The sequence below is a fragment of the Dryas octopetala genome, chromosome 2 (genome assembly GCF_963921425.1).
Source record: "Dryas octopetala chromosome 2, drDryOcto1.1, whole genome shotgun sequence".
NCBI lineage: Eukaryota > Viridiplantae > Streptophyta > Magnoliopsida > Rosales > Rosaceae > Dryas > Dryas octopetala.
This window is the reverse complement of record NC_141367.1, coordinates 3,551,699-3,576,524: the sequence shown is the minus strand read 5'-3', so window position 1 is coordinate 3,576,524 and position 24,826 is coordinate 3,551,699. Positions and strand designations below refer to the sequence as shown.

Below are 24,826 nucleotides of genomic sequence, written 5' to 3'. Positions count from 1 at the left end.
GTTAATCTACTTAACCTTTTTTTTTATTTGAACTGTAACAAATAAATTATATCTACAAATAAGTTGTTCTATATTTATTTATCTAATTAACCCAAATTTTTAAAAAATTTCAGTCAATTTTATTTTTAATTTGAAATAGAACAAATGAATAAATTAAGTTCACTAATATGTTATATTTTTATTTATCTATTTAACCAAAAATTTGCATTTTTTTATTTCTCCTATTATTTTTATTTTTAACATTGATACATGAACACTAACATAATACTAACATTTTTCATATATACTACCCTAATAATTGTATGTTAGCTAAATAATTAATATTATACTCCCTACCCTAATAATATATTAACACTAACATACAATGCAAAAAATGAACACAAATCTAACATATACATATATATATATCAATTAAATCAAGCATATATAATTTTTAACATATCTAACATATATTAACATATTTCAACACATCAAGATATAAAAAAATATATATATATATATATCCAAGCTAGTCATAGAAAAACCTTGTTGCAAAATCCAAATCAACACTTAAATCTTGCTGCACCAAAATCACCACTTATCTGGCCTGCAAAAAAAAAAAACACAAAAAATCACATATATAAAAATAATGAAAATGAATATACAAATACAAAAATTAAATATAATCTAGTATATACAAAAATCAAATTCGGCATACCCCCAAAGAATTCAAGAATGAAGTGGATCTTGGCCTCTGAGACAAGAAATTTGAGAAGATTTGGATAAACCTAACAAATTATAAAACAAAATAAAAAACAAACTTAACAAAATCTGAAAATAAAATCAGAAATAAGAGAGAGAGAGAGAGAGAGATTACCGGAGCCGAAGCCGAAGCCGAGCGTGGACGTGGAGCCGGAGCCGAGCGCGGTGGTGGCAGATGAAGAGGAAGAAGAAAGATGGAGAAGATGGAGGAAATAGAAGGAATCGGCGCGAGGAAGAAGAGAAGGGGAGGAAGAAGAAGAAGGAGGAAGATGCGGCGCGAGGAAGAAGAGAAAAGGAAGGAGAAGAAGAAAGAGGGTGCGGATTAGGTTAAGCACTCAATCCCGGCGGTTTGGACCGCCAGGATTGATCAATCCTGGCGGATAATATCTTCCGCCAGGAATTCTTAAGCATTTGTGGTGGATAACTCTAATCCGCCAGCATTGTCCGCCAAGATTAAGCATTTTTGTAGTAGTGTATATATCGATATTTTGTCAATATATACCAATAGTAAAAAAATATCAGTTAGCCTATTTAAATATCGGTGGATAAATCTCGATGGATATATCACGATGAAAATAACAAAATTTACTCTTTCATTCCTTGACCTGTAATAATTGCCATCGGAAACAAACAAGCAGAGATAAAGAAACAAAATATTTGTTACTTTTAAAAAGGAATCAATAGAACCCAAGGAGTTAAATTTTGAAAATTTTTGCGAAATTTTCAGTATGGAAATTTTATCAAAAACCTAATGAAATCTCATCAAAATTTCAATGATTTCGTCACAATTTCGCTAATTTCGCCGAAATCCTCGAAATTTCGACTAAATTTTCAGCTGGTGAGATTTTTCTGGGAAGAGAAGGACTGGTTTTTTTAGGAAGAGAGGCACTGGGTTTTTTGGGAGATCGAGGGAGAAAGAGAGGGTCTGGTTTTGGGAGGAACTGAAGCAGTGAGGGAGGAAGAGAGGATGGGATGGGTTTTAGCTGCAGGGGGCGGCGGCAGGGGGGAGATGACGGAGAAAGAAATGAGGGTGAGGGTGAGGGTGGGATGGTGATGGAGATGGAGATGTAGAGAGAGAGAGAGAGAGAGAGAGAGAGAGAGAGAGAGAGAAGCACATCGGGATGGAGATAAATAAGAGAAAGGGGAAGAAGAAAAAAAAAAAAAAAGACTGGAGAGTCACGGGGGAAAAGGAAAGAAAAGGAAGGAAAAAAAAAAAAGGAAGAAAGAAAAGGAAAGAAAAATAAAAGAAAAAAGAGATAAAAAATAAAAGGTTTGGGGTTTGAAGCATTTGGGCATTTGGGCATTTGGGCAATTGGAAAAAAAAAAAAAAACAAAAAAAAGGTTTGGGGTTTGGTTTTGCCTTTTTGAGATTTCGTTTAGTTGTTTTTAAACACTAAACTAGTAAACTCTAATACATTTCTATATAAAAAATAAATTTTTTTTTTTTTGCCACTTATATAAAAAATAATTTAAAATACCTTAAAGGGCTTAAACCCTAATATCTTATATCATATCCTAAACAATATAAAGAATAGATTATAAAGTATATGAGGTTTAGTGTATAGATTATAGAGTATAAAGAGTATTAGAGTATATAGGGTTTAGTATTAAGATTTAGTGTATAGATTATAGAGTATAAAAAATATACTAATTTTTTTCATCTTATAGGATTCATTTATTCATTATACTAATTTTATTTAACAGTATTTGTCTCCAGCTCGCATTATATTCATCTTATATCACATAAAACTTACTATATAATTTGGTTTTTTCAATATTTTTTTATCAATGTAGTAGATAATATGTTAAATAAACATATGGACATGATGATACTGAAGACAACGAAATTTTGAACCTGCTAGAAATTCTATGTGGTATTAAACACTTATTTAATTTACCGATTTAATATTGTAATATAAATAAATTTGAGGTGTTATTTATATAATTATTAATTAGTGACCTATTTTTTTAACAATATTTGCCTCCAGCACGCATTATATTCACCTTATATTACATGAAACCTATTGTATAATTTGATTTTTTCAATATTTTTTATCTATATAATAGATAATATGTTAAATAAATATATGGTCAAGTTTCATTCAAAATTTTCTTATTTTAACAGCAATTTCCGTCATTTTTGTCTAATTTTGTCAAAATCGAAATTTTCATCGAAACCAAAATTTTACCTCTTAGTAGAACCCATCTAATTATGCGCTTTTTATAATTGGCTAGCATTAAGGAATTCAATTTCAGATTTTGAAGAAATTTCGAGGGAAATTTCGAAGATTTTTAAATTTCGACAAAAATTAGACAGAAATAACGGAAATTGCTATCAAAATACGAAATTTTTTAATGAAACTTTATCATATGTTTATTTAACATATTATCTACTAAATTGATAAAAAATATTGAAGAAACCAAATTATATAGTAGGTTTCATATGATATAAGGTAAATATAATGCGCGCTAAAGCAAATACTGTTAAATAAAATTAGTATAATAAATAAATAAAATTAATATATTCTTTATACTGTATAATTTAATTATACACTAAAATCTAAACCCTAATATTCTATATACTCTATATACCCTAATACTCTTTATACTCTATAATCTATACATTAAATCTTATATACTCTATATTCTTTAGGATATTAGGTTTAGACCCTTTAGGATATTTTTAATTATTTTTTTATATACAACTGTATTAGAGTTTAAGGTTTAAAATAATTAAACGAAATCTTAAACCTTTTTTTTTTCTTTCCAATTGCCCAAAGTCCCCAAGCCCCCCCTCCTTTTTTCTCTTTTTTTTTTTTCTTTTTTTCTTTCCTTACTTTTTTGTCCCCGTGCCTCTCTCTTCAGTTTTTTTTTTTTGTAATCTTTCCTTCCTTTTCTCCTAAGCCTCTCACCCAACCAAGCTTTGTCTTCACTGAGTGTAACAACCCAAATTTTGGCTTATGGTAATTTTGTTACTTCCATGCCTCTATGATGCCAATCATTCTACTTAGGGGCTTGGGCAATTATCTTTAATTACATTATCTTGGTGCACTCTAAGATCACTAAAGAGACTTATAATAGTGTGATTGATAAAGTTCAAAAGAGGCTTGCTGCTTGGAAGAGCAATACTCATTTTCAAACTTGTTTTAAGATTTGTTTAAAGGAATTAGAAATTTCCTTAAGTTTATTTTAACTAACTTAGACCTTTGGTTGTGGTTCTAGAGCTTAGTTGTGTAGAAATGAATTTTAAAAAATGAAAATACAAGAATTTGACAATTCTTATTTTTTTTACAATTAAATTATGAGAGTAGGATTTTTCATAAATTTTTTGAACCAATTTGACTATTTTTGAGGTTATAGGAAATTAGTACTCATCAATACGAGTCCATATAATTTTTTAGTGAATTATTTGGAGTCTTGAGCTATTTTTGGTGAATTTCTGAAGTTGGAGAAAATATAAAAATTTTGATAAATTTCTGTAAATTTTGGTAAATTTCGCCGAAATTTCAAGAATTTTGAAAAATTCGGCGAAATCTTCACGAAAAATTGTTAAATATGTGTTTCGATTTCAAACCCTAAAAAAACGAAATTGAGGAAATTACAAATTTAGTCCACTTATTTTATACCTAGTTCAATTTTGGTTCATGATCTTTTTTAAGTTCAATTTTGGTCCACTTAATTATTTTATATCTAGTTCAATTTTGATCTACGATTTTTTTAAAATTATGATTTTAAATCATTTTTGTTGTGTTTTCTTCAATTATAATTGAAGTATAAGTTATATTTCATCATTTCTTAGTCATAGGAACCAATTTGGAGTATTAGAATAAAAGAGAATTGAAGTTTGGTAAAGTTTAAAAAATCTAAAAAAATTTTAAGAAAAATTGGTAGTTTCGGGTACCCTATTTTGGGGTCAATTATTTTGAGTTTTAGAACTCCGATTTGAATGATCTTTATATAGTTGTAAAGAGGAAATACATAGCTTTAAAATAAGTGTATGTTTGTTGAATTTGGCTAAGATTTGATAGGGTAAAAGGTGGGACAAATTTTAGATAACAAATTTGGACTTTATTGAACAACTGGAACAATTAGTGGACTAAAACTGAACTTAAAAAAGATCGTGAACCAAAATTGAACTAGTTATAAAATAAGTAGACCAAATATGTAATTATCTCAACCAAATTTTCAGCAAAAATTTTAAAATTTAATACTTGGCTACCATGCATGGATGTGGAACTATACCATCAACTCAACTACTGTGCATTGACTCATCAAGTCAAGCTCTGTAGTCCAGTACTACGTTATTTGTTTTTTCTATTGTTTATATAAAAATTAAATTAAATAAAAAAAATAAAGCAGTACTAAATTGACTGTTGACTTGATGAGTCAGTCCACAATCCTTGTCTTCTTAAGTTTATTTGTGCAAAAAAAATTTTATTTTATGTGGCCATAGAAAAACACCTACATTCTCTTGTCTTTATCAGAAGGTAGCAGGATAGTGCAAAGAAATATCTTTCTAGCTTGTGTTGTTTTTAATTTTGAACCTTTTGGCCTGAGGAGTCTTGTTTTTGAATTTCCTTGTCTCTCTCCTTTGTAGTTTTCAGTTGAGAGTATAATGCAGTTGCTACTTGTTAATGATCATCATCCAATGATGATATTCATTCTGATTCTGTTGTTAGCAGCAGTATTATCATCAGAAGGACAGCCACCGCCGGTAGCAAAGCCGAATTGCGCAACGCATTGCGGAGATGTTATAATCCCATACCCTTTCGGGATTGGACCCAACAAAGACTGCTACTTAAACGAATGGTTTCAAGTAGACTGCCCTAATAACAAGACAAAGCCTTTTCTGAGGCGCCCCAAACTGGAGGTGCTGAGCATTTCGGTTGATAATGGCACGCTTCGAGTCCACAGCCCTGTCAGTTTCTTCTGCCGCGGAAACGAAACTAGGCAAGCCGCAGATTTGAAGGGAAGCCCCTTGGTGTACTCTCAGAAATACAACAAATTCACCGCCGTGAGTTGCGGCTTCCGCGCCTTGGTTGGCTCAGACGAGAGCATTGTTGGTGGCTGCAGGTCTGTCTGCGAAACCGAAGGCTACGATCAAGACTGTGACATTGGTGTTAATTGCTGCCAGACTACGATTCCTCCATATCTCACTAATATCAATGCTGACCTACAGCCGGAACCAAACCGATCGCCCGATTGCGATGACTATGCATTCCTTGTTGACAATGATTGGTTTGAGAATACTACTTCATCAAATTTTAGTGCCATCAAGAGTATGATCGATGTTCCTGTAGTGCTAGAATGGAGTTTAATCATTGATAATTCTTCATCCACAGCATCGTTTCTAAGATTCCCTTATAACTCCGCCTCTTATTTTGAACCAACACCCTATTGCCTTATTTCCAATACTACTTCCCCAAACATCACCATTTCTTGTTACTGCCCGGATGGATTTGAAGGCAATCCCTATCTTCTCGAACCTTGTCAGGGTAATTAACCCTCTATCATTATCTTCTATTTTTTTCTTCTAGCTGGTGTTTTTTTTTTTTTTTTTCTTGGTAAATAATAGCCAATTAATTTGGTGGCTAAAAGTAAAAGGACTTTGTGGCTTTGTGCGCTTTGGTAGCGTTGGTTAAAAATAACTAACAGTATTTTTTGAGTTATTTAATTAAACACATTTTAGTGTTTCTTGAGAAGTACTTAGAAGTGTTTTTTTTTTTTTTTTTGGAGAAGTACTTAGTAAGTGTTTTCTTTTAAGAAATAACACTTGTCTATACTGGGGGAATTCTTTTAAAAATCATGGAATTTGTTCTTAAAAATTTCTAAAATCTTTGAATATTTTTAAAAATTGTCAGGGCATGGGTGTTTTAGTGAGAAGGTATTAGGACTTTTGACAGTGAGGGTAACACTAGTGTGTCCAAAAAATTATCCTAAAAGTACTTAAAAGCGCCCAAACTCCTTTTAGGTAAAACTAGTTTTGGCCTAAAAGTTTTAAATTTTTATATGTGGATTTATGAATAAATTAAAAATGTGTAATTAGGTCCTTATTAAGTTGTAAACATATTGAAAGTCAATGTATTATGTGTACTGGTTAAATTATACAAACATTTGATGTTGTTTCACAATCATTTTTTTTTTTTTGGTTATTATATTTCAGATATTAATGAATGCGAACGTGACCATATGTGTCGGCGGAGCAATATCACGTGCGTGAACACACCTGGCTCGTACTATTGCGATTACGGCGACTACGTCTATCGTAGAAAGACGAAACTTAAATGGGTCCTTGGAGGTATGGCCATATGTATAACACTGCAATATTAACTTATATAACAGTATCATTTAATGTGAATAATGTATTTCTCTACAAAGTACAAAGCAGAATTCATAATTAGGCTCCAAATCTTCAAATTAATTAACATAAAATGGTGGGGGCCACTGGGGTAGCTCTTCTGTCTCCTCTAATCTCCACTTAATTAGGAGCTAAAATTAGCCTTGCTCAATATTCAATTTTGGCATATTCCATTAGTATGTTGCGAATGATCATTCGGTGGATTGAAATCTGTGTTTCTGTTTTAAACAGAAATTTTAAGATCATATTTCATGAACGTGAGTTGTTGATTACTAAAAGAGAAAAACATGTGTATGTTATCGGCTCAAGTGAATTTAAGCTCACTCGTTCAAGTTTTCAAGATAATCTAAACATATATATACTGAAATAATTACATAAATGATAATTAATATTTAAATCTTATTTAGTTCTAAATTAATCCAAAATATGTATGGACAAACTGCATTGGTTTATGTATTCAAGTTCATACAAAAAATAAAAACATATGTTATGCAGGTCTTGGCATTGGTGTTGGACTACTATTACTACTTATTGGTGCATGGCTGGGATACCGACTCATAAAGAAAAGGAATGACATGAAACGCAAGGAGATGTTTTTCAAACGAAATGGCGGTTTATTATTGGAACAACAATTATCGTCAGGTGAAGTTAATGTTGACAAAATCAAATTGTTCAAATCGAAGGAGTTAGAGAAGTCCACTGACAACTTTAATAATGATAGAATTCTTGGCCAAGGAGGCCAAGGTACTGTTTACAAAGGCATGTTGCCCGATGGAAAAATCGTTGCTGTTAAAAAGTCTAAGAAAGTGGATGAATCAAAACTTTCAGAATTCATCAATGAGGTTGTCATTCTTTCACAAATCAATCACAGGAATGTGGTGAAAATATTGGGTTGTTGCTTAGAGACAGAAGTTCCTCTTTTGGTTTATGAATTCATACCAAATGGAACTCTTTCTCAGTATATCCAAGAACAGATTGAGGAATTTCCACTTACATGGGAAAAGCGCTTACGAATTGCTATGGAAATTGCAGGAGCTCTTTCTTACTTACACTCTGCAGCTTCCTTTCCCATCTTTCACAGAGATATCAAGTCTACCAACATACTGCTAGATGAAAAGTACAGAGCAAAAGTTGCGGACTTTGGAACTTCAAGATCAGTTGGCATTGACCAAACTCACCTCACCACACATGTACATGGCACATTTGGATACTTGGACCCAGAATATTTCCGGTCAAGCCAATTTACAGAGAAGAGTGATGTGTATAGCTTTGGAGTGGTCCTTGTTGAGCTATTGACTGGACAAAAACCAATTCGCGCAGTAAAAAAGTCGACAGAAGAAGAAGAATACAAAAGTCTTGCCTCATATTTCATTAATTCGATGCAGGAAAATCGCCTATTTGACATTCTTGATGCTCAAGTTGTGAAGGAGGGCTCTGAAACAGAAATCAGGGTAGTTGCTAACCTTGCAAGAAGATGCTTGAATTTGAATGGAAAAAAGCGTCCTACAATGAGAGAGGTGACAGCAGAGCTGGAGGCCATCCAAATGTCAAAAAAAGCTTCTGATGTTGAAGTAGAGAATTATGAAGAAGTTGAATTTGTTAGAACTGAATCAATAGAGCCTTGGGATGTTGTTTCAAGTTCAGGAGGAACAGGGTCGTCAGTTTTGGATGGTGGTTCGGCTTCATCATCCCATGAAATTCCACTATTGCCTTTCAAGTCATGGTGAACAAAATATATGTCTTAATGATAATATTGTAATGTGTTCCATATCTTGTTTGTTGTAGACATTAGTTATGTGTCATTTTGGGCAATAATCTTTCATAATGTATACTACCAAGTAATAGTACAGTTGTAATATGGCCGTTATTGGTGACTAATTTTGCCAGGTTTATAATTTGGGTACCTAATATGTGTAGGATTTTAACTTTTACATGAGGGTCTGCCACTTTTACATGAAGGTCGCATTTTGTTTGGTAAGTGTTAAAGCCTTGAGTTCGACCCAAAAAAAGAAAATAAAAAAAATCCTTGAGTTGGTTGCTCTGCTTCATGGACTACGGTTTGGGCAAGAGGCTGGCTAGAACCATTTTTTAAATTTTATTCTAGGTTAATATTATTATTATAGGGTTAGATTTGTCAATTTTTGAAATTTTTGTGATGATGTCAGCATTATACTAACAGACATCTAATACAAAGGGGTTATGTGATGTTAGTGTGTGAAAATTAAAAGCGTAAGAAATTATGTGAAAACGTGTCAAAGCTTAGTAGGTATTTTTGATCAAATAAATGTACAAATAAAATAATTTTGATAAATATTTAAAGTAATAATTATTTCATAAAATAGATAAATAATTTTTAATTTAGTTAATTTTATTTTTTTATTGTTTAATGAGGATATTTTTGAGATGTAGGAGGTGTGTTAAAAGAAATTGTGAAAAAATTAAAAGTAAAATAAGTGTGTAGTGACAAATGACTAGTGGGATGGGAATGAGTGTGCACAGGTGCCCTCGAATAAATTTGTCCGGTTAAATAGTAGTACCAAAAAATAATAAAAAAATAAGAAAAGGAAAAACGGAGACAAACCGACAAGCTACTTTCAAGCATTTGAGCGAACGCTTCTTCAAACCCTTGAAAGCAAATAGACAAGGCTTAGATACTTTATCCATGAAGAAGAAGAAGAGCAACCCTGATAAAGCCTACATTCTACAATTGCCAGACCACATAATAGTGGACATCTTCTGCAAAATCCCAATCAAAAGGCTCACCCAATGCAGGTGTGTGTGCAAGTCTTGGCTCCGTTTGCTCTCCGATCCCCAGTTCACTAAAGACTTGTTTTCACGAACACCCATTTGCCTTTTGCTCAAAGGCTTCAGCCCCAAATTGGGTGGCCCCAAATCGACGGCCTACTTCTTGGTCGACCTCAATAACAACGCCTCCAGCCCAGACGACGTGGTGCTGAAGCTTAAAGCTCCAATCTTTCAAGGTCAAGGTCTTGGTGTAATGAGCCGTGGTGCAGTTATGGTGGGTTCATGCAACGGCCTCCTCTGTCTGTATTGTGGTTGGGGTCCCCGTGGTGGCTATTTGTACCTGTGCAATCCCATTACTTGTGAGTCTTTCTCTCTTCCATCACCTACTAAATTTAAGAAGGAATTTGTTGAGGGATGTGCCCTTGGGTTTGGGTTTACTCCTTTTAGTGATGTCTATAAACTAGTCCTGATTGGACCTAGAAAAGGGTCTGATCAAGGGGAGGTAATGGTTATGACTGTTGGTTCTGGGATTTGGAGAGGCATTGGGGATTTTGGGTATCATTTCTATGGAACAATAGATGGGATTTATCTGAATGGAGCTCTTCATTGGATTATTCGCAGTAAGGATTCTGTTTTGATATGTGGCTTTGATGTTGAAAGCGAGTGTTTCCAAGAGTTATCACTACCGCCTTATTCGTTGGATTTGGAACCAACTAATTTCATTCTTGGAGTCTTGAAAGGTTGGCTGTCTATAACTATTTGCTCAGGTAATAACGTCAGCTTTTGGTTGATGAAGGATTATGGCGTTAAGGAGTCATGGACCAGAGAGCTTGAAATTAGCGTAAGCTCCACATGTAGATTTCAAGTATTGGAATTTACAGAGGAGGGGCAAATCTTGTTGTTACTTCAGGATGGATTGCATATTTATAGTCCTGGAACAAGGGCCTTTTCGAGGGTTGAGGCTGACGGCATACCATCAATGGTTGAGAGGGCATCTTTCCTTATTCCAAGCTTTCTTTCGTTTAAAGATGTTAACGCAGGAGCATTCCATCAATGGTTAGGAAGGCCGAAGAGAACGGTGAAGGCTCCAAAATATCTCCAAGACTATTACAAGAAATAATGCAGCTAGCTTTAGAGTGCTTGTTCTTTATTTCTGGTGGTATTGAGTGCAGGCTTGTTGGAGGCTTGTGTTTGAGATTCCGTTCCCCATAAGATGTCATCAGGGCATAGAGCTCGAAGGTAAAATATCTCACTAGTTAAGCATGTCAAAGTCATTTTCTTTTTATTACTTTTTTCCAATTATCAAGTTGGGGAAGGAGCCATGAACGGTCCTTCTTCACTTCCAGATAAATCATCAAATGACGAATTCCCATTGGTATTACTGCAGCTCTTTTATTCTTTGGTAATTTTAGCTCTTGTTGAGTGTTGTATCAATCTATCTATCTGTCTATGGGAGTGAGTGGTTTGCACATAGCCAGCCTCTTGTGTTCCTATTGGTTTGACATAGTTGATAGTACTGATACCATCTCTGACACTTTCCTTATACTATAAATTAGGGAGGCGATTTTTGCACTCCACTTTTATCCTTTTGCACTCCTTTCTTTTTATGATTTTTTTTAATCTTTTGATTAATTGAATTTCCAAACCTATCCTTATTCCTCCACATTCTTCTCTCTCACCTTCTTCTCCGTTTTGTATCACATTATTTTAACGAAAATGAACAAGAAATCTCATAATTTGCAGCTAGCCCAGCAAACAATCTTTTTCTTATACTTTCTCTCATACTTTTTTTTATTATTTTTTCAATTTTTCATGGTATCAGAGCTCTAAAATGATGGTTTCTTTTGATTACACTATATTACTCTAAGCTCTATCTAAGAATCCGTTCAACAGTAAAAGATCAATCAGTCATGGTTGATCTTGAATCTTTGTGCCGTTAGTCTAACTTATTGGTAATTATTTTCTGGGAAAATCTCTTTTTTCTTCACAATCCTCAAGATATGATCTGCTTGGCCTTGTGGAAGACATAAATCAAATTAATCTCTTTCACCAAAAGATGCATTGCATGCCACATCTTTTACACTAACATTTTAAAAGAATTTAAAAGACAAGTTGAAGATTTGGGGATAAGGGGTAAATTTGCGTTTTTAACTAATAAAAGGATAAGATAATCATAAGAAACTTGAAAGAAGTGCAAAAGGATAAAAGTGGAATGTGAAAATTGATTCCCTTAAGATACATTTTTAAGTTTTAAGTTTTAATTTCATATCATGGGTGGGTGATCTGTTGGCTTTTACCTAATCTCATCAGTTACCCGTTGGCTCTTATTTATGGCTCACCCATGGGTTTAGGGACATAAAATTCTATGGTGTTTTGATGATTCTTGTCATTCCAAGGACCTCAATAGCATAGTTGTTTTAAAGCTGAGATTTCAATGGAAGTGAAAATTAACTTGGTTGGGCATAAATTGGAAATACCTTTTCTATGCCTCCTGTATGGTTGAGGATGCTTGCTGTTGTTTGGCGACTTCTATGGTATAGGCATATGTGAAAAGTCAAGTTGTAAAATATCCAATATGATTTATTAACATTCCTCATAAGATTTGTAATTGCATGCTCATCATGCATATTAGTGTCTTAAAGATATGCCACGAAGAAAAAAAACATTGATGGTTGGTTTGGTTGCCAGAAAGTTCGGTTCTTTTTTTTATCTTTTTGGTGCTGACCTTATGCTTATGTTTAAAAGACTAAAACCCTGTTGTTTTAAACTTCTATTTTATTGTAATTTTTGTATTAATATTAAATTTTTAATCCAGAACTTGGACATGAGCACAAAATCAGTACAAAGGAAATCAGCAAAAGATCATATGTCTAGCATTGATGAAGCTTTCAACAACTTTTTTAGTTACCACCTCATTTTTTAGTCTCTACGTAAAAGCTTGAGCAATTGCCCAATTGAAAACATATACTCACCAAAAACACTTTGGCTCTTCAGAGGCCTATACGCTTTCAGGTATAGGTCAATATTGACACCTATACCCCATTTTCTGCTTATTCATGTAACTTATTTGATTTAACGCTCAGAATTTGTCATGACACGTGTAGAAATCCTATCTGTAATTTGGGTACTAGTTATGAATCATGGATAATGTTTGCAGTTTTAGATTTTATAAATGAAGCTTTTCCTTATAATTAATGTTCTACACAACTGTGTGGCAGTTTGGGTATAATATATGAGTAATGCTGGACTTTCAAAGAGTTCTACAAAAAATTTCATTTACATCCTGATAAGAAGTTATAAACATGCTACTGTTAGTAACTCTGGTTAGTTCTAGTTTTGTTTATTATGGTGTGCTTAGTCATTTTTTTTTTCTTTTCTACTTTCTTTTTGTTATCTGGTTTTGTTAATAAAGTCTACAAGTTCATGTTTTTCAGAGTACACCCCCTTTTTTTGCTTTTGTTTTTGTTTTTGTTTTGTTTTTTTTTTTTTTTTGGTTTAGAATGCATCAATCTCATATTATTTTTGACATATATCTTAAAAGAGGTGAGATGCATGCTTCTCTTATTTTTCTTTCTTTTAAGTTCTCATGATACATGTAACTAGAAGGGTAAGAATTGCGAATTTACTTGCATGCTACAGACTTTTATGATTGTATGGTTCACCTTGCAGCAGAGTTTGCCGCTGCCAATGTGGCTCCCCCAAGACCTGCGGTGGCTGCTTCTCTGCTGTGCAGTGGACACCTCCGCTAGCTGTTAAGTATAAAATTAATGTCGATGGCACTGCGCGGTAGGTGAAGATGTTCGGGGTGCTGGTGTTGTGATTAGAGACTCAACTGGGGATTTCATGGCTGCTTGTGTGAGGTATTTTGTGGGGTTTTATAATCGACAAGAGATGGAGCTGCTAGCGGCTTCGTTTGGGTGTCAATTTGCTTTGGAGGTGAGGTTTGCTGATGTAATTTTGGAGATGGATGCCCAAGCTGTGGTAGCTGCGATTAATTCCATTGATGCTTGTGATGGAGTGGATGGGGTGATGATAGAAGAAGTGCAGTATTTTTGCACAGGTTTCGTTCAGTTTTGTGTCAATGGCGTCGTAGTAATAGTAATCAAGTGGCACATTCCTTGGCCAAGTTTTCTTTGTATTCATGGCTTTCATACTTGGATTGAGGAGGAGCCAAATCGGCTTACTCCTCTCCTTCCTTCAATCTGATGTAATGGTTTCTTAGTTATTAATGGAAGTTTATATTCAAAACAAAAAAAGAAAACCTTTCTCTTGCGATGTATTAGGAAATGAGCTCAATTCATTCAAAAACTATATAAACAAATATTCTAACACATAATATTACTTTTATATTACTTATAAAATTATGATAATATAAAATTATTTAATGAAGTTTGATATCAACAAAAATGTCAAAAAGGGAGCATCTACAATGGGGAGTTGGGGCCCCATTTAGTCCCCCAAATGGTACGAGTACAAAAATTTTTTGACGTTGCTCCAATGGGGAGATTCTATTTGGGGTCACAGAAAAGCATAAGTACTCCAACTAACACCTTCCCATGGCATCACTATTTTTATTCTACGAGGGGAAAAGTCTATGGCACAGATGGAGGCTATGGCACTAAAAGACAATGCTTCTGGATTGTTTTTGTTTTTTCTGGTGAAGCAGAATCCAAGGAGGTCCAATAAGATCGATCCTTCTCCACATTATCTCTTGACCTCTTATCATCTCTCATCACCTCTCTCTCCTGTGTGTGCTTAATTGCCTTGCCTAGCTACCTGCACTAATTCCTCTTTAAAATATTTATTATCCCCCGCCCATTATACCAAATGAATTAATCTACCAAAAAGAAACAAAAGTGAAAAAAAGGACTAGCTTCAATCGTAACAAGCTTCTTCAATCTCATCAATAAAAGCCTTAAAATTCTTATCAGAAGAGCCACCTTCACTCACAGCCTCACGAGCCAACTCCTTCCATTTCTTTGCATTCCTTCTCATTTCCTCCCCACTCTCCCCACTCCCCATCACCAACTCCAAACACCTCCTAATCTCCTCACCCACCACAATCCCCTCCTCATTTGGTGCCACCCTCACCCCCGTCCGCCACGTGTCCTCGATCAACTTGGCATTGGTCCCTTGGTCCGTCCACTGAGGGAACGCCACGACAGGCACCCCCGAAACCAAGCTCTCCAAAGTTGAGTTCCAACCACAATGTGTCACAAAACAACCCAACGCAGGATTGGACAACACCTCCAACTGACTGCACCACGGGACTATAGTCCCGAGCTTCTCCAGTTCCTCTCGGCAACTAAGCTTTTCTTCCACCTCATTATTCTCTTTTTCTCGAATCACCCACAAAAATGGACGACCACAATCCAACAACCCTTTTGCAATTTCCTCCATTTGTGTCGTCGACAGCACCGAAATGCTTCCGAACGACACGTAGATCACTGAATTTTTGGGCTTTGAGCTCAACCATTTGATGTAGTCAGAGTCCTTGGAGAGTTGAAATAGATCGCCTCCGAACGACTTGTCGTTCGGATCCTTGCCGTCCAAGAAAGCAGATGGAATCAACGGCCCGATTCCAATAAGCTTGTACTTGTTGATTGCTACTAAGGCCTCGGGCTCTAGTGCGTCGAAGGTGTTCACTAGTATGATGGGGTTGCTTTTTTTCTCGAGCTTTTGGAATTGTTCATCGAACAATGGGAGGGCGAAATTGTACGGATTTGTATCCACCATGAAGGAGGGAAGGTCACGGCTGGTGAGGGAGAGTGGCAGTCCTGGTAATTCTATTGAACATGAAGGGGCGTTGTTAATATTAGGTTTGTCCTTGATGAGATCTTTGTACCCATTAAAGTAATAGTAGTAGATGTCGAACACTGTGGCTGGTTGAATCCAAACGAGCGCGGATGGGAGCTGGAGTTCACGCGCCACCTCACCCACCCAAGGAAGGAGTAGGGTATACACTACACAAGTGTAAGGGTTGCCCTCGTTGGTGCTTGACACGATGAGGTCACTGACGGCTTGGGAACCACGATGTCGGAGCTCGGACATGTATCGATTGATGTCGTCACCATCCTTGAACCCGTTGTCGTAGCCATCAGAGAAAGGGGCGAACGTCAAGCCATGATGAGGAGTTGAGGAACTGTTGGCTATGCGGCGATGGGCGGAGAGGGGCGTGACGTAGGTGACACGCGCGCCAGTAGTGCGGATGAGGCGCTTGGCGAATTGGAGGGAAGGGTTGATGTGGCCTTGAGCGGGAAATGTTACGAGAATGAAGCGGTGGTGTGACATGGCGGCGGTTGAGGTTTTGCAGGCGCGTGGTGGAGCGTGGAGTTTGTTGCAAGTAGAAATGATAAGGCAAGTACGTGTAGAGTGGTGTATGGAAATTGAAAAATATAGATTTGTGGGGGCTTTGTCTAAATGAAGTAGAACTCTTCTTGTGTAATTGGAACATGCAAAGATGGGGAGAGGATGTCAAGACTTAAATAAGGGATTGGGCAGAGGAAAAGTGACGTTTGTGGTGACGAACTGAAGATGGTGGAGACAAGCTGAGATTGACTTGTGAGTTGTAATATGTGGTCTTGTATGTTTTTCTTTTTTCTTTTCTCTTTCTTTCTTGCTAAAACAGATGTGGCCTTGTCTTGCTCTTCACGTATCATTTTCAGTCTTTCATCGAGTTCAATACCACATGACATGGACCGGTCGTTAGTTCTGACCTGTTCAGTGAGACAAGTAAATTCAGTCACCACAACTGATTAACACTTACGCATTTACGGATCTTTACCACGTTCTTATATCATTTTATGTATCATTACTTTATTGGATAGAGTTTTTTTTTTTTTTTAGATTTTTTTTTATGGTTAGTATCCAATATATGAATGTCATATAAATTGTCACATAAGATAATATAAAATTGTGGTATAAAAATATGAGATGTCTAGCACTACTCTTACGGAAATTCTATAATAACTACAAGCATACAATGCCTTCACAATCTTGATCGTTGGATAAGATATATTTAATTTAACGGATGAGAAAAAAAACAAGAGCTGAATCGGTAAGCCCATAATGAGAGAGAAAGAGGTAACATCTGAAAAAAAAAAAGAAAAAAGAAATCCTTCTAAGTCAGGCAAAAAAAAAACGCCGATCTCATCTGCTTCTTTACCCTCTCTCTTTCCCGCCCCCTTTCTCCGATCAAAACCCAGCCGTCCGGCAGAAACGTTGGCAAAATCGGCCCCAAATATTCGTCTACCAGTTACCATGTCGAAATCGACGAACCGATTGAACTTCGTGACGGCCATCCGCCTTCTCCGGCAGAGTTGCGATACTGATCACCCAAGACATCGTCCTCTTGACACACTGATCGTCTGGGTGTCCTCCTTTAGTCCTAAAATTCAATCATGAAGGAGAATCAAAGGAGAATAGATCCAACCCCTTCGCCGGCGATCTGAGTTTTCTAGCGGCTTCGGGGACTCTCTCGGGGATCAGGTATCAGGTCATGGTCGCTACCGGATCATTACAGAGGTATAATTGCGTCCTCATAGAGAGATTGTCCATCTTGTCAATTACCTTGTAATGGCTTTCTGAAATTTGTGTATTTAAATTCTCTTACTTGTATGGATTTTAGAGGAATTGGTTTTTCTTGCTATGCCAGAAAATGTAATTGGTTTTTTCCCCGATTTGGGTTTTCACATATAGCAGCACAGAGTCCAGGAGGAATATCTGTTGGTATGTTTTTTTCTATCCTTAAACGTACTGGATACATGTTGGTATATATGGGTACAGTTTTGTATGCTGCCTTGGTGCAGGAATATATGATATGTGCAACTATGTGTACCTGCATTACCTGTACTGTTACGTTCTCTGAATCTAATGTTATCAGGGAGATAAAAATTGTCTGAAGTTTTAGTTTTGTGTATGTTTGTTCTGGAGTTCAAGGCTAATCCCGCATCTTATTTTTCCTATTATTTGTGTAGATAGTATATTTCCTATGGCCATGTGCTTGCTCTTCTCTAATCTGCTGATGTTGATGCTTTTTTCTATTGTTATTGAAAGACCAATTTTATATTTTAGTTCAAGCACTACAAGAAAAACATATTTGGGCGACCACACTTTGGGCGACGAACATATATTCGTCGCCCAAAGCAATTTAGGGCGACGAACAAGAAAATTTGTCGCTCAATGTCATAAAGGTTTGGGCGACGAATCATACGTTCGTCGCCCAAAGTTACTTTGGGCGACGAACGTATGATTCGTCGCCCAAACATTAACAACAAACAATTAATTGAGAAATACATTGGGCGAGGAATATACATGTTCGTCGCCCAAAGTGCCTTTGGGCGAGGAAAACGAAAATTTGTCGCCCAAACTTACTTTGGGTGACAAAATATTTCGTCGCCCAAACTCATTTTGGGCAAAGACACTTTGGGTGACGAAATTATGTTCGTCGCCTAAACATAGTTTGGGCGAGGAAACTGTTCGTCGCCCAATTCGGTCATCCTGTTTTGTAATAATGGTTTGGGCGAGGAACCTAACATTTCGTCGCCCAAAGTTACTTTGGGCGACGAAATTTGTAGTTCCTCGCCCAAAGTAAGAATACTTTTTTGTTTACAATTTTATATATGTAATAGCATACTATACGATTATATTTCCAAAGATCATAACCATTCATTTTTTAATTCCCCACTCAAGAATCATCCATGCAAAAAATTAGCTCAATCGGAGATGTAGAAGTTAGATAACGGTGGTTGAACTTATGAACGATTGTAAATTTTTTAATACGAATCGAAATATGAGATGAATTCCGATTTAGCCGATTTTTTGCAGGGATGATCTTCCAGTATAAACGAATAGAATGAACGGTTCGGATCGTTGAAATCACATTGTAGGCTTCACAAATTGTTGAATCGCCAAAATTTCTACCTAAAAGTTAATATAATTATACTCTTCAAGTGTATTTGTATGTAGAAGATCACTTTTGTATTGTGTTTTTAACGATCCGAACCGATCATTCCTTACTGCCTCACTCAAAGATTATCCATGCAAAAAATTAACTCAATTGGAGATGTAGAAGTTAGGTTTAGCATTTAGGATGTATGAACGATCTTGATTCTTATAATAATAATCGAACGGGTAGATGAACTCCGATTGAGCCGATTTTTTCCAGGGTTGATCTTTGAATATGAACATATATGAAGAATGGCTCTGATTGTGATAATCACGTTGTGGTCTTCACAAATATTGAAGCTACAAGGTTTTAACGAAAGAGTTGATATAATTTTATTCTTTAAATGTAAAAACCACTGATTTATATGTAGAACCTTATATGTCGATTGTGTTTTTAACGATATGAACCGTTCATTTATTAGTTTGTCACTCAAAGATCATTCCTCTAAAATATTAGGTCAATTGGAGATCTAGAAGTTTGGTATTTGAGCTCGAACGTATGAACGATCATGGTTCATAAAAAAATTCAACTTTGGGCGACGAAATGTATCGTTGGGCGACGAACAGTACGTCGCCCAAAGTATGAAATCATGGCGGGATCAAACGAATTCATGTTCGTCGCCCAAAGTGACTTTTGGCGAGGAATTAACACATTCGTCGCCCAAAGTGACTTTGGGCGACGGAATTAACACTTTCGTCGCCCAAAGATACTTGGGGCGACGAACATGATTCCTCGCCCAAAGTCTATACATTCCTCGCCTAAAATTACTTTGGGAGAGGAATTCATATATTCCTCGCCCAAAGTCTAGTTCATTTTTTATGTGCATTTATATTTAGGTATAAGAATACGATGAGATCATATTTTTAACGATCTGAACCGTGCATTTTTTAGTTCCCTACTCAATGATCATCCTTATAAAAATTTAGCTCAATTGAAGTTGTAGAAGTTAGGTAACGATGCTCAAATTAATGAACGATCGTGGGTTTAATAATGATAATTCAACAACTAGCTAAATTCCGATTTGACTGATTTTTTGCAGGGATGATCTTTGAGTATGAACATAGAAAATGAACGGCTCTGATCGTTGAAATCACATTGTGGTATTCACAATTATTGAAACGACAAGGTTTCAACGAAAGAATTAATAGAATTATACTCATCAAGTGTTGAAACCGTTCATTTATATGTAGATGAGCATATTTTGATCGTGTTTATAACGATCGTAACCGTTCATTTTTTAGTTCCCTACTTAAATATCATCCCTGCAAAAATTTAACTCAATTGAAGATGTAGAAATTAGGTAACGGTGGTCAAATTAAAGAACGATCCTGAGTTTATAATGATAATTCAACGACTAGCTGAATTCCGATTTGGCTGATTTTTTGCAGGGATGAGTATGAAGATAGAAAATGAACGGCTCTGATCGTTGAAATCACATTTTTGTCTTCACAATTATTGAAACGACAAAGTTTCAACGAAAGAATTAATAGAATTATACTCATCAAGTGTTGAAACTGTTCATTTATATGTAGATGGGCATATCTTGATCGTGTTTACAACGATCGTAACCGTTCATTTTTTAGTTCCCTACTCAAAGATCATCCATGCAAAAATTTAGCTCAATTGAAGATGTAGAAATTAGGTAACGGTGATCAAATAAAAGAACGATCGTGAGTTTTATAATGATAATTCAACGACTAGCTGAATTCCGATTTAGCTGATTTTTTGCAGAAATGATCTTTGAGTATGAACATAGAAAATGAACGGCTGTGATCGTTTTTCACAATTATTGAATTGACAAGGTTTCAATGAAAGAATTGATAAAATCGTGATTATATAACATCGTTAAGTTATTTTATATTTGTATATATTTAAAATTATAAATATAATTTAGTAATTAAGTATACAATATTATTATAATGATTTATTATATATATATTTTGGTCATATTAAATATAAATTATAAATTTGCAAAAAATGAAATAAGGCCTATAAAAAATAAATTGGACTTTGGGTGACGAATTTATAAATTCGTCACCCAAAAATACTTAAGGCGACAAACTTATTCCTCGCCTAAAGTCACTTTAGGCGACGAATTTATAAATTCCTCGCTTAAAGTCTCTTTGGGCGACGAATATGTATATTCGTCGCCCAAAGTCTAATTTCTTTTTTACGTGCGAATTTTACTCAAAAAATTGGCGGGGCATTTCGCGCAAAAAATTTAACAGACTTAGGCGACGAATATGAGTTCGTCGCCCAAATGGACTTTAAGCGACGAATAAATTATATTCGTCGCTTAAAATCCATTTGGGCGACGAACTCATATTCGTCGCCTAAAGAGTTTCCATTATACCCCAGATCTGCTTTTCTTCTTCTTCTTCTTTTTTTCTCTTCTTCCTTCTCTCCCCTGCCATCTCTTCTTCCTCTCCCCTGGTTCAACCCATCTCCCTCCCTGACCGCCGCCCTCCCCACCGAAACCCAACCCAGACCCGACCACCCATCTCCCTCCCTGACTGCAGATCCCCGCCCAGCCCCAGCCCTACCCACCCATCTCCCTCCCCGACCACCCATCTTCCTCCCTGACCGCCGCCCTCCCCACCGAAACCCACCCCACCCACCGAAACCCAACCCCACCCGCTCCCCGAAACCCATCCGCTGCTTCAACCCAGACTCAACCACCCGCTCCCTCCGTCCCCGCCGATCCCCGCCCAGCCCCACCCCCGCCGTCCTCGCCGATCCCCGCCCCAGGCGCACCGATTGTGGGGTTTTTTTTTTTTTTGGGTGTTTTTGTTTTTTTGGGTGTTTTTTGTTTTTTTGGGTGTTTTTTTGTTTTATGTGTTTTCTGCTCATTAGTTTTGGCTTTTTTTTCTTTATCAGGGGATCAAGTGCAGGTGGCCAGGGGAATCGTAATACCTAGAAAAATTTTTCAGGTCAGACTTATGACTCAATCGCTGCTTTAATGTTATTTGGCTAGTGTTTTTAATTTTTTGTTCTTAAATTTGTTTATTAGTGTTGAATAAATTAGTTTTATCCTGATCATTGTTCTTAGGGAAATTAGTTTGCTGATATTTTCTTATGCTAGATAACAAATTAGTTTTCATTTAAAATTAGTTTGTTTTATATGTTTTTTAATTATAAAATTTATTAGGTAGTTTGTATGTAGATTATTTAGTTTGTTAGTTTTTAAATATAAAAACTAGTTTAATTACAAAATGTAGATTAATTAGTTTGAGAAATATAATTTAGTTATAAGGTGGAAGACGATGGAGTCAGCTCCCAATGATGTAGTTCAGCCATCCTCGAGTACTGGGAGCCCCTCTATGCCACGGAGGGCCCGTCGATCTCACCGCTCTAGTCAGGTCACCGCTTCCGCTTCCGCTTCTGCTTCATCTACTGCGACGTCATCCACTGCGACGAGGGGACCATGTAGTGGGTTGAAGTCCTCTCGGATCGTGCGCAGTACTGGGGCGCGGATTCCAGTCATGTGTGTGCAAAACGGCCGACGACCGTTAGATCCTAACGTTGACAGTTTGTTCTCGCACGATGTGGGGGCTATTATCCGTGCCGAGTGCGCCATGGTTGCAACCACTTGGAAAAAATTGCCGGCAGAGATTCAACACAAAGTGATCCGCTCAATCTCAGTGAGTATATAGCTCAATAATTAATTCAAAACGATAAATTTGATCATTCATAACAATCTAATATTTTTTCAGGTTAACTTTGACATTCAGATGGATGATCCGCTCACCGTCACGTACATGACAGATTTACTCATCAAGTCCTACAGGCAGTGGAAGCATGAACTACACGTGTATTTCAAGGGATTTTCGTCGGCAGTTGAGGCATTGGCGAACCCCCCTATGGAGTTGGTAGAGCGGTCTGACCAGTGGCATTTTTTGTGCGATCATTTCATGAGTCCGTCGTTTTTGGTACGTTTTATCATTTTTTGTGCGATCTTTAAAAAATCGATTATTGTTTTGTTATTTTATTATTGTATGCATACACTAACACATTTATAATTTGCTTAATATTTAATAGAAGAAGTCGGTCGCCAATGCCAGAAACCGGAAAGAGAAGCCGTTTAACCATCATAGTGGTCCGACGCCCATCTCATATCGAGTGGAGTCGCGACGTCGGGTACGTCATTATTTAATTTAATACATATATATATTCTTTAATATTGGTTGGGTCTTTGACAAAATTATTTTCTTTTTCAGCGTGGGTCGCAATTCCCGGAGATAGACACTTTCAGAGATATCTATGTTCATCCCGGTTGTGATGCGGCCAAGGCAAAACATGTTAGTTTTTTATATTTTAATTTTTTTCACAATTTTTTATATTTATTTTTCTAATTGGTTACTTGTATATATAACATTTTGCAGGATGAGATGGTGGCCAACTCGAGAATATATTTGGAGAGCTTGGCCGAGCAGCACCCTCCAGGTACTCCGTTGGAGTCGATTCCAGTACCCGATCCTGATGTCGGACTTCGTATTATGATAGACTCATTGGGTGTTAGGCCCGGTAAGGAAATACGCGGCATGGGATATGGGCGGATTCGTGATGTTCGATCCTCGTCTTCGTCTTCATCTTCTTCTCAGCCATCTGCAGTCGTCGCAGGGTTGTCCGCTCAAGTGAAGAAGTTGCAGGAGGATTTACGAGCTGAAAGAGCGGAGAAGGAGGCGTTGTATGCTGCATTGACTAAGGCGATACCTGGGTTTGTCCCGCCACCATCTTTTCATCAACCTCCGTCAGATATGAATGATGATGATGCTACTGGTTTAGAATAGATTGATCATTAGGGTTATTACTACTTTGTATGGATATTTTGATATATAAATTTATTAATTTTGTTCTATATAGTTTTTGAATAAAGATTTTTTTTTTAAATATTAAATTCAAATATATAATCTAAAAAAAAAAAAAAATTTTTTAAAAAAATATGTTTTAGGCGACGAAATATTTCGTCGCCTAAACATGATTTGGGCGACGAATATCACTATTCCTCGCCCAAAATAGTGTTTAAGCGACGAAATATTTCGTCGCTTAAACATGTTTTGGGCGAGGAATAGTGATATTCGTCGCCCAAATCATGTTTAGGCGACGAAATATTTCGTCGCCCAAAGTATGATCTAGCGAGGAAATTAATTATTCCTCTCCCGAACCATGTTTAGGCGACGGATATATTCGTCGCTCAAACCTTCTTTGGGCGACGAAATGTCTTATTCGTCGCTCAAAATAGGACTTGGGCGACGAACTTATTCGTCGCGCAAAGTAGGCTTTGGGCGACGAATAATATGATTGAGGAGACGAAAAAAATCCGTTGCCCAAGATGTCTTTGGGCGACGAAAGTTACTGGTTCGTCGCCCAAACTTTTGGGCGACGTGACTTGGGCGGCTAAACTCTCGACGAACTGAGTTCGTCGCCCAAACTCTTGGGCGACGAAATCCGACTTTGGGAGAGGAACTAGGTTCGTCGCCCAAACCTTTATTTCTTGTAGTGAAGGTTTTAATAGAAGAAAATGGTAGATTGGATCAGTGCCTGTAATCAACCAATTCTTAGTAGGGCATTACAATTTCTGGCTTACTTTATTGGCTCCATTTCTGATTGGTTATTTCTTAAATAATAAATTTGCATTAAAGATTTCTTTCCCATCTAAGCATTGTAGTATTTTACAATGCTTAGATATGACGCAACGTAACACGCAATTAAAATAGATTAGGGAAAACCAGCGTTAATCCTAAGAAAGAATCTGAAATCCACCAGAGAAATGAGATAAATCTCAAAGGTTTTCTGATTGAAAATAATAATAATGAATCTTACAAACAGCCAAAAAAGTTGTTTAAATACGTTCAGAATCCTAGACGTTCGAAATTCAAAACGGAAATAAAAATGGAAATAAAGTGCATTTTATGAAACTTATTCAAAAATACTAAATTGCTTATTTGAAGCCCTAAACGAAGGAATTTGGCCAAAATAAGCTAAATTTTTCTCGTCGTTCCCTTCGAATCGGTCTATCATGGGCCCATTTCTGA

General features: G+C 36.3%; 4 protein-coding genes across 5 annotated transcripts; 3 read left to right on the top strand and 1 right to left on the bottom strand.

Moving 5' to 3' along the window:
• The first annotated feature begins 5,266 nt into the window (after window positions 1-5,266).
• On the top strand, window positions 5,267-9,051 carry LOC147292550 (wall-associated receptor kinase-like 3). The gene is made up of 3 exons (XM_086232394.1): window positions 5,267-6,236; window positions 6,905-7,039; window positions 7,595-9,051. The coding sequence occupies exons 1-3, from the start codon at window positions 5,357-5,359 to the stop codon at window positions 8,824-8,826; spliced, it is 2,247 nt and encodes a 748-aa protein (XP_086088520.1). The 5' UTR covers window positions 5,267-5,356; the 3' UTR covers window positions 8,827-9,051.
• Window positions 9,052-9,658: 607 nt separating this feature from the next.
• On the top strand, window positions 9,659-14,105 carry LOC147292549 (F-box protein At3g07870-like). 2 transcript variants are annotated; one of them, XM_086230689.1, is made up of 2 exons: window positions 9,659-11,083; window positions 13,517-14,105. In XM_086230689.1, exon 1 carries the CDS (start codon window positions 9,762-9,764, stop codon window positions 10,962-10,964), a length of 1,203 nt encoding a protein of 400 aa, XP_086086815.1. In that variant the 5' UTR covers window positions 9,659-9,761; the 3' UTR covers window positions 10,965-11,083; window positions 13,517-14,105. The 2 variants fall into 2 exon arrangements, with proteins under 2 accessions (XP_086086815.1, XP_086086814.1); XM_086230688.1 differs by having other exon boundaries at window positions 13,514-14,105.
• A 102-nt stretch (window positions 14,106-14,207) lies between these two features.
• On the bottom strand, window positions 14,208-16,607 carry LOC147292548 (phloretin 4'-O-glucosyltransferase-like). Its single transcript, XM_086230687.1, has one exon. It carries the CDS (start codon window positions 16,133-16,135, stop codon window positions 14,720-14,722), a length of 1,416 nt encoding a protein of 471 aa, XP_086086813.1. The 5' UTR covers window positions 16,136-16,607; the 3' UTR covers window positions 14,208-14,719.
• A 5,059-nt stretch (window positions 16,608-21,666) lies between these two features.
• On the top strand, window positions 21,667-23,143 carry LOC147292547 (uncharacterized). Its single transcript, XM_086230878.1, has 5 exons — window positions 21,667-21,721; window positions 22,038-22,432; window positions 22,505-22,720; window positions 22,830-22,928; window positions 23,009-23,143. Exons 2-5 carry the CDS (start codon window positions 22,055-22,057, stop codon window positions 23,141-23,143), a joined length of 828 nt encoding a protein of 275 aa, XP_086087004.1. The 5' UTR covers window positions 21,667-21,721; window positions 22,038-22,054.
• The last annotated feature ends 1,683 nt before the right edge of the window (window positions 23,144-24,826 follow it).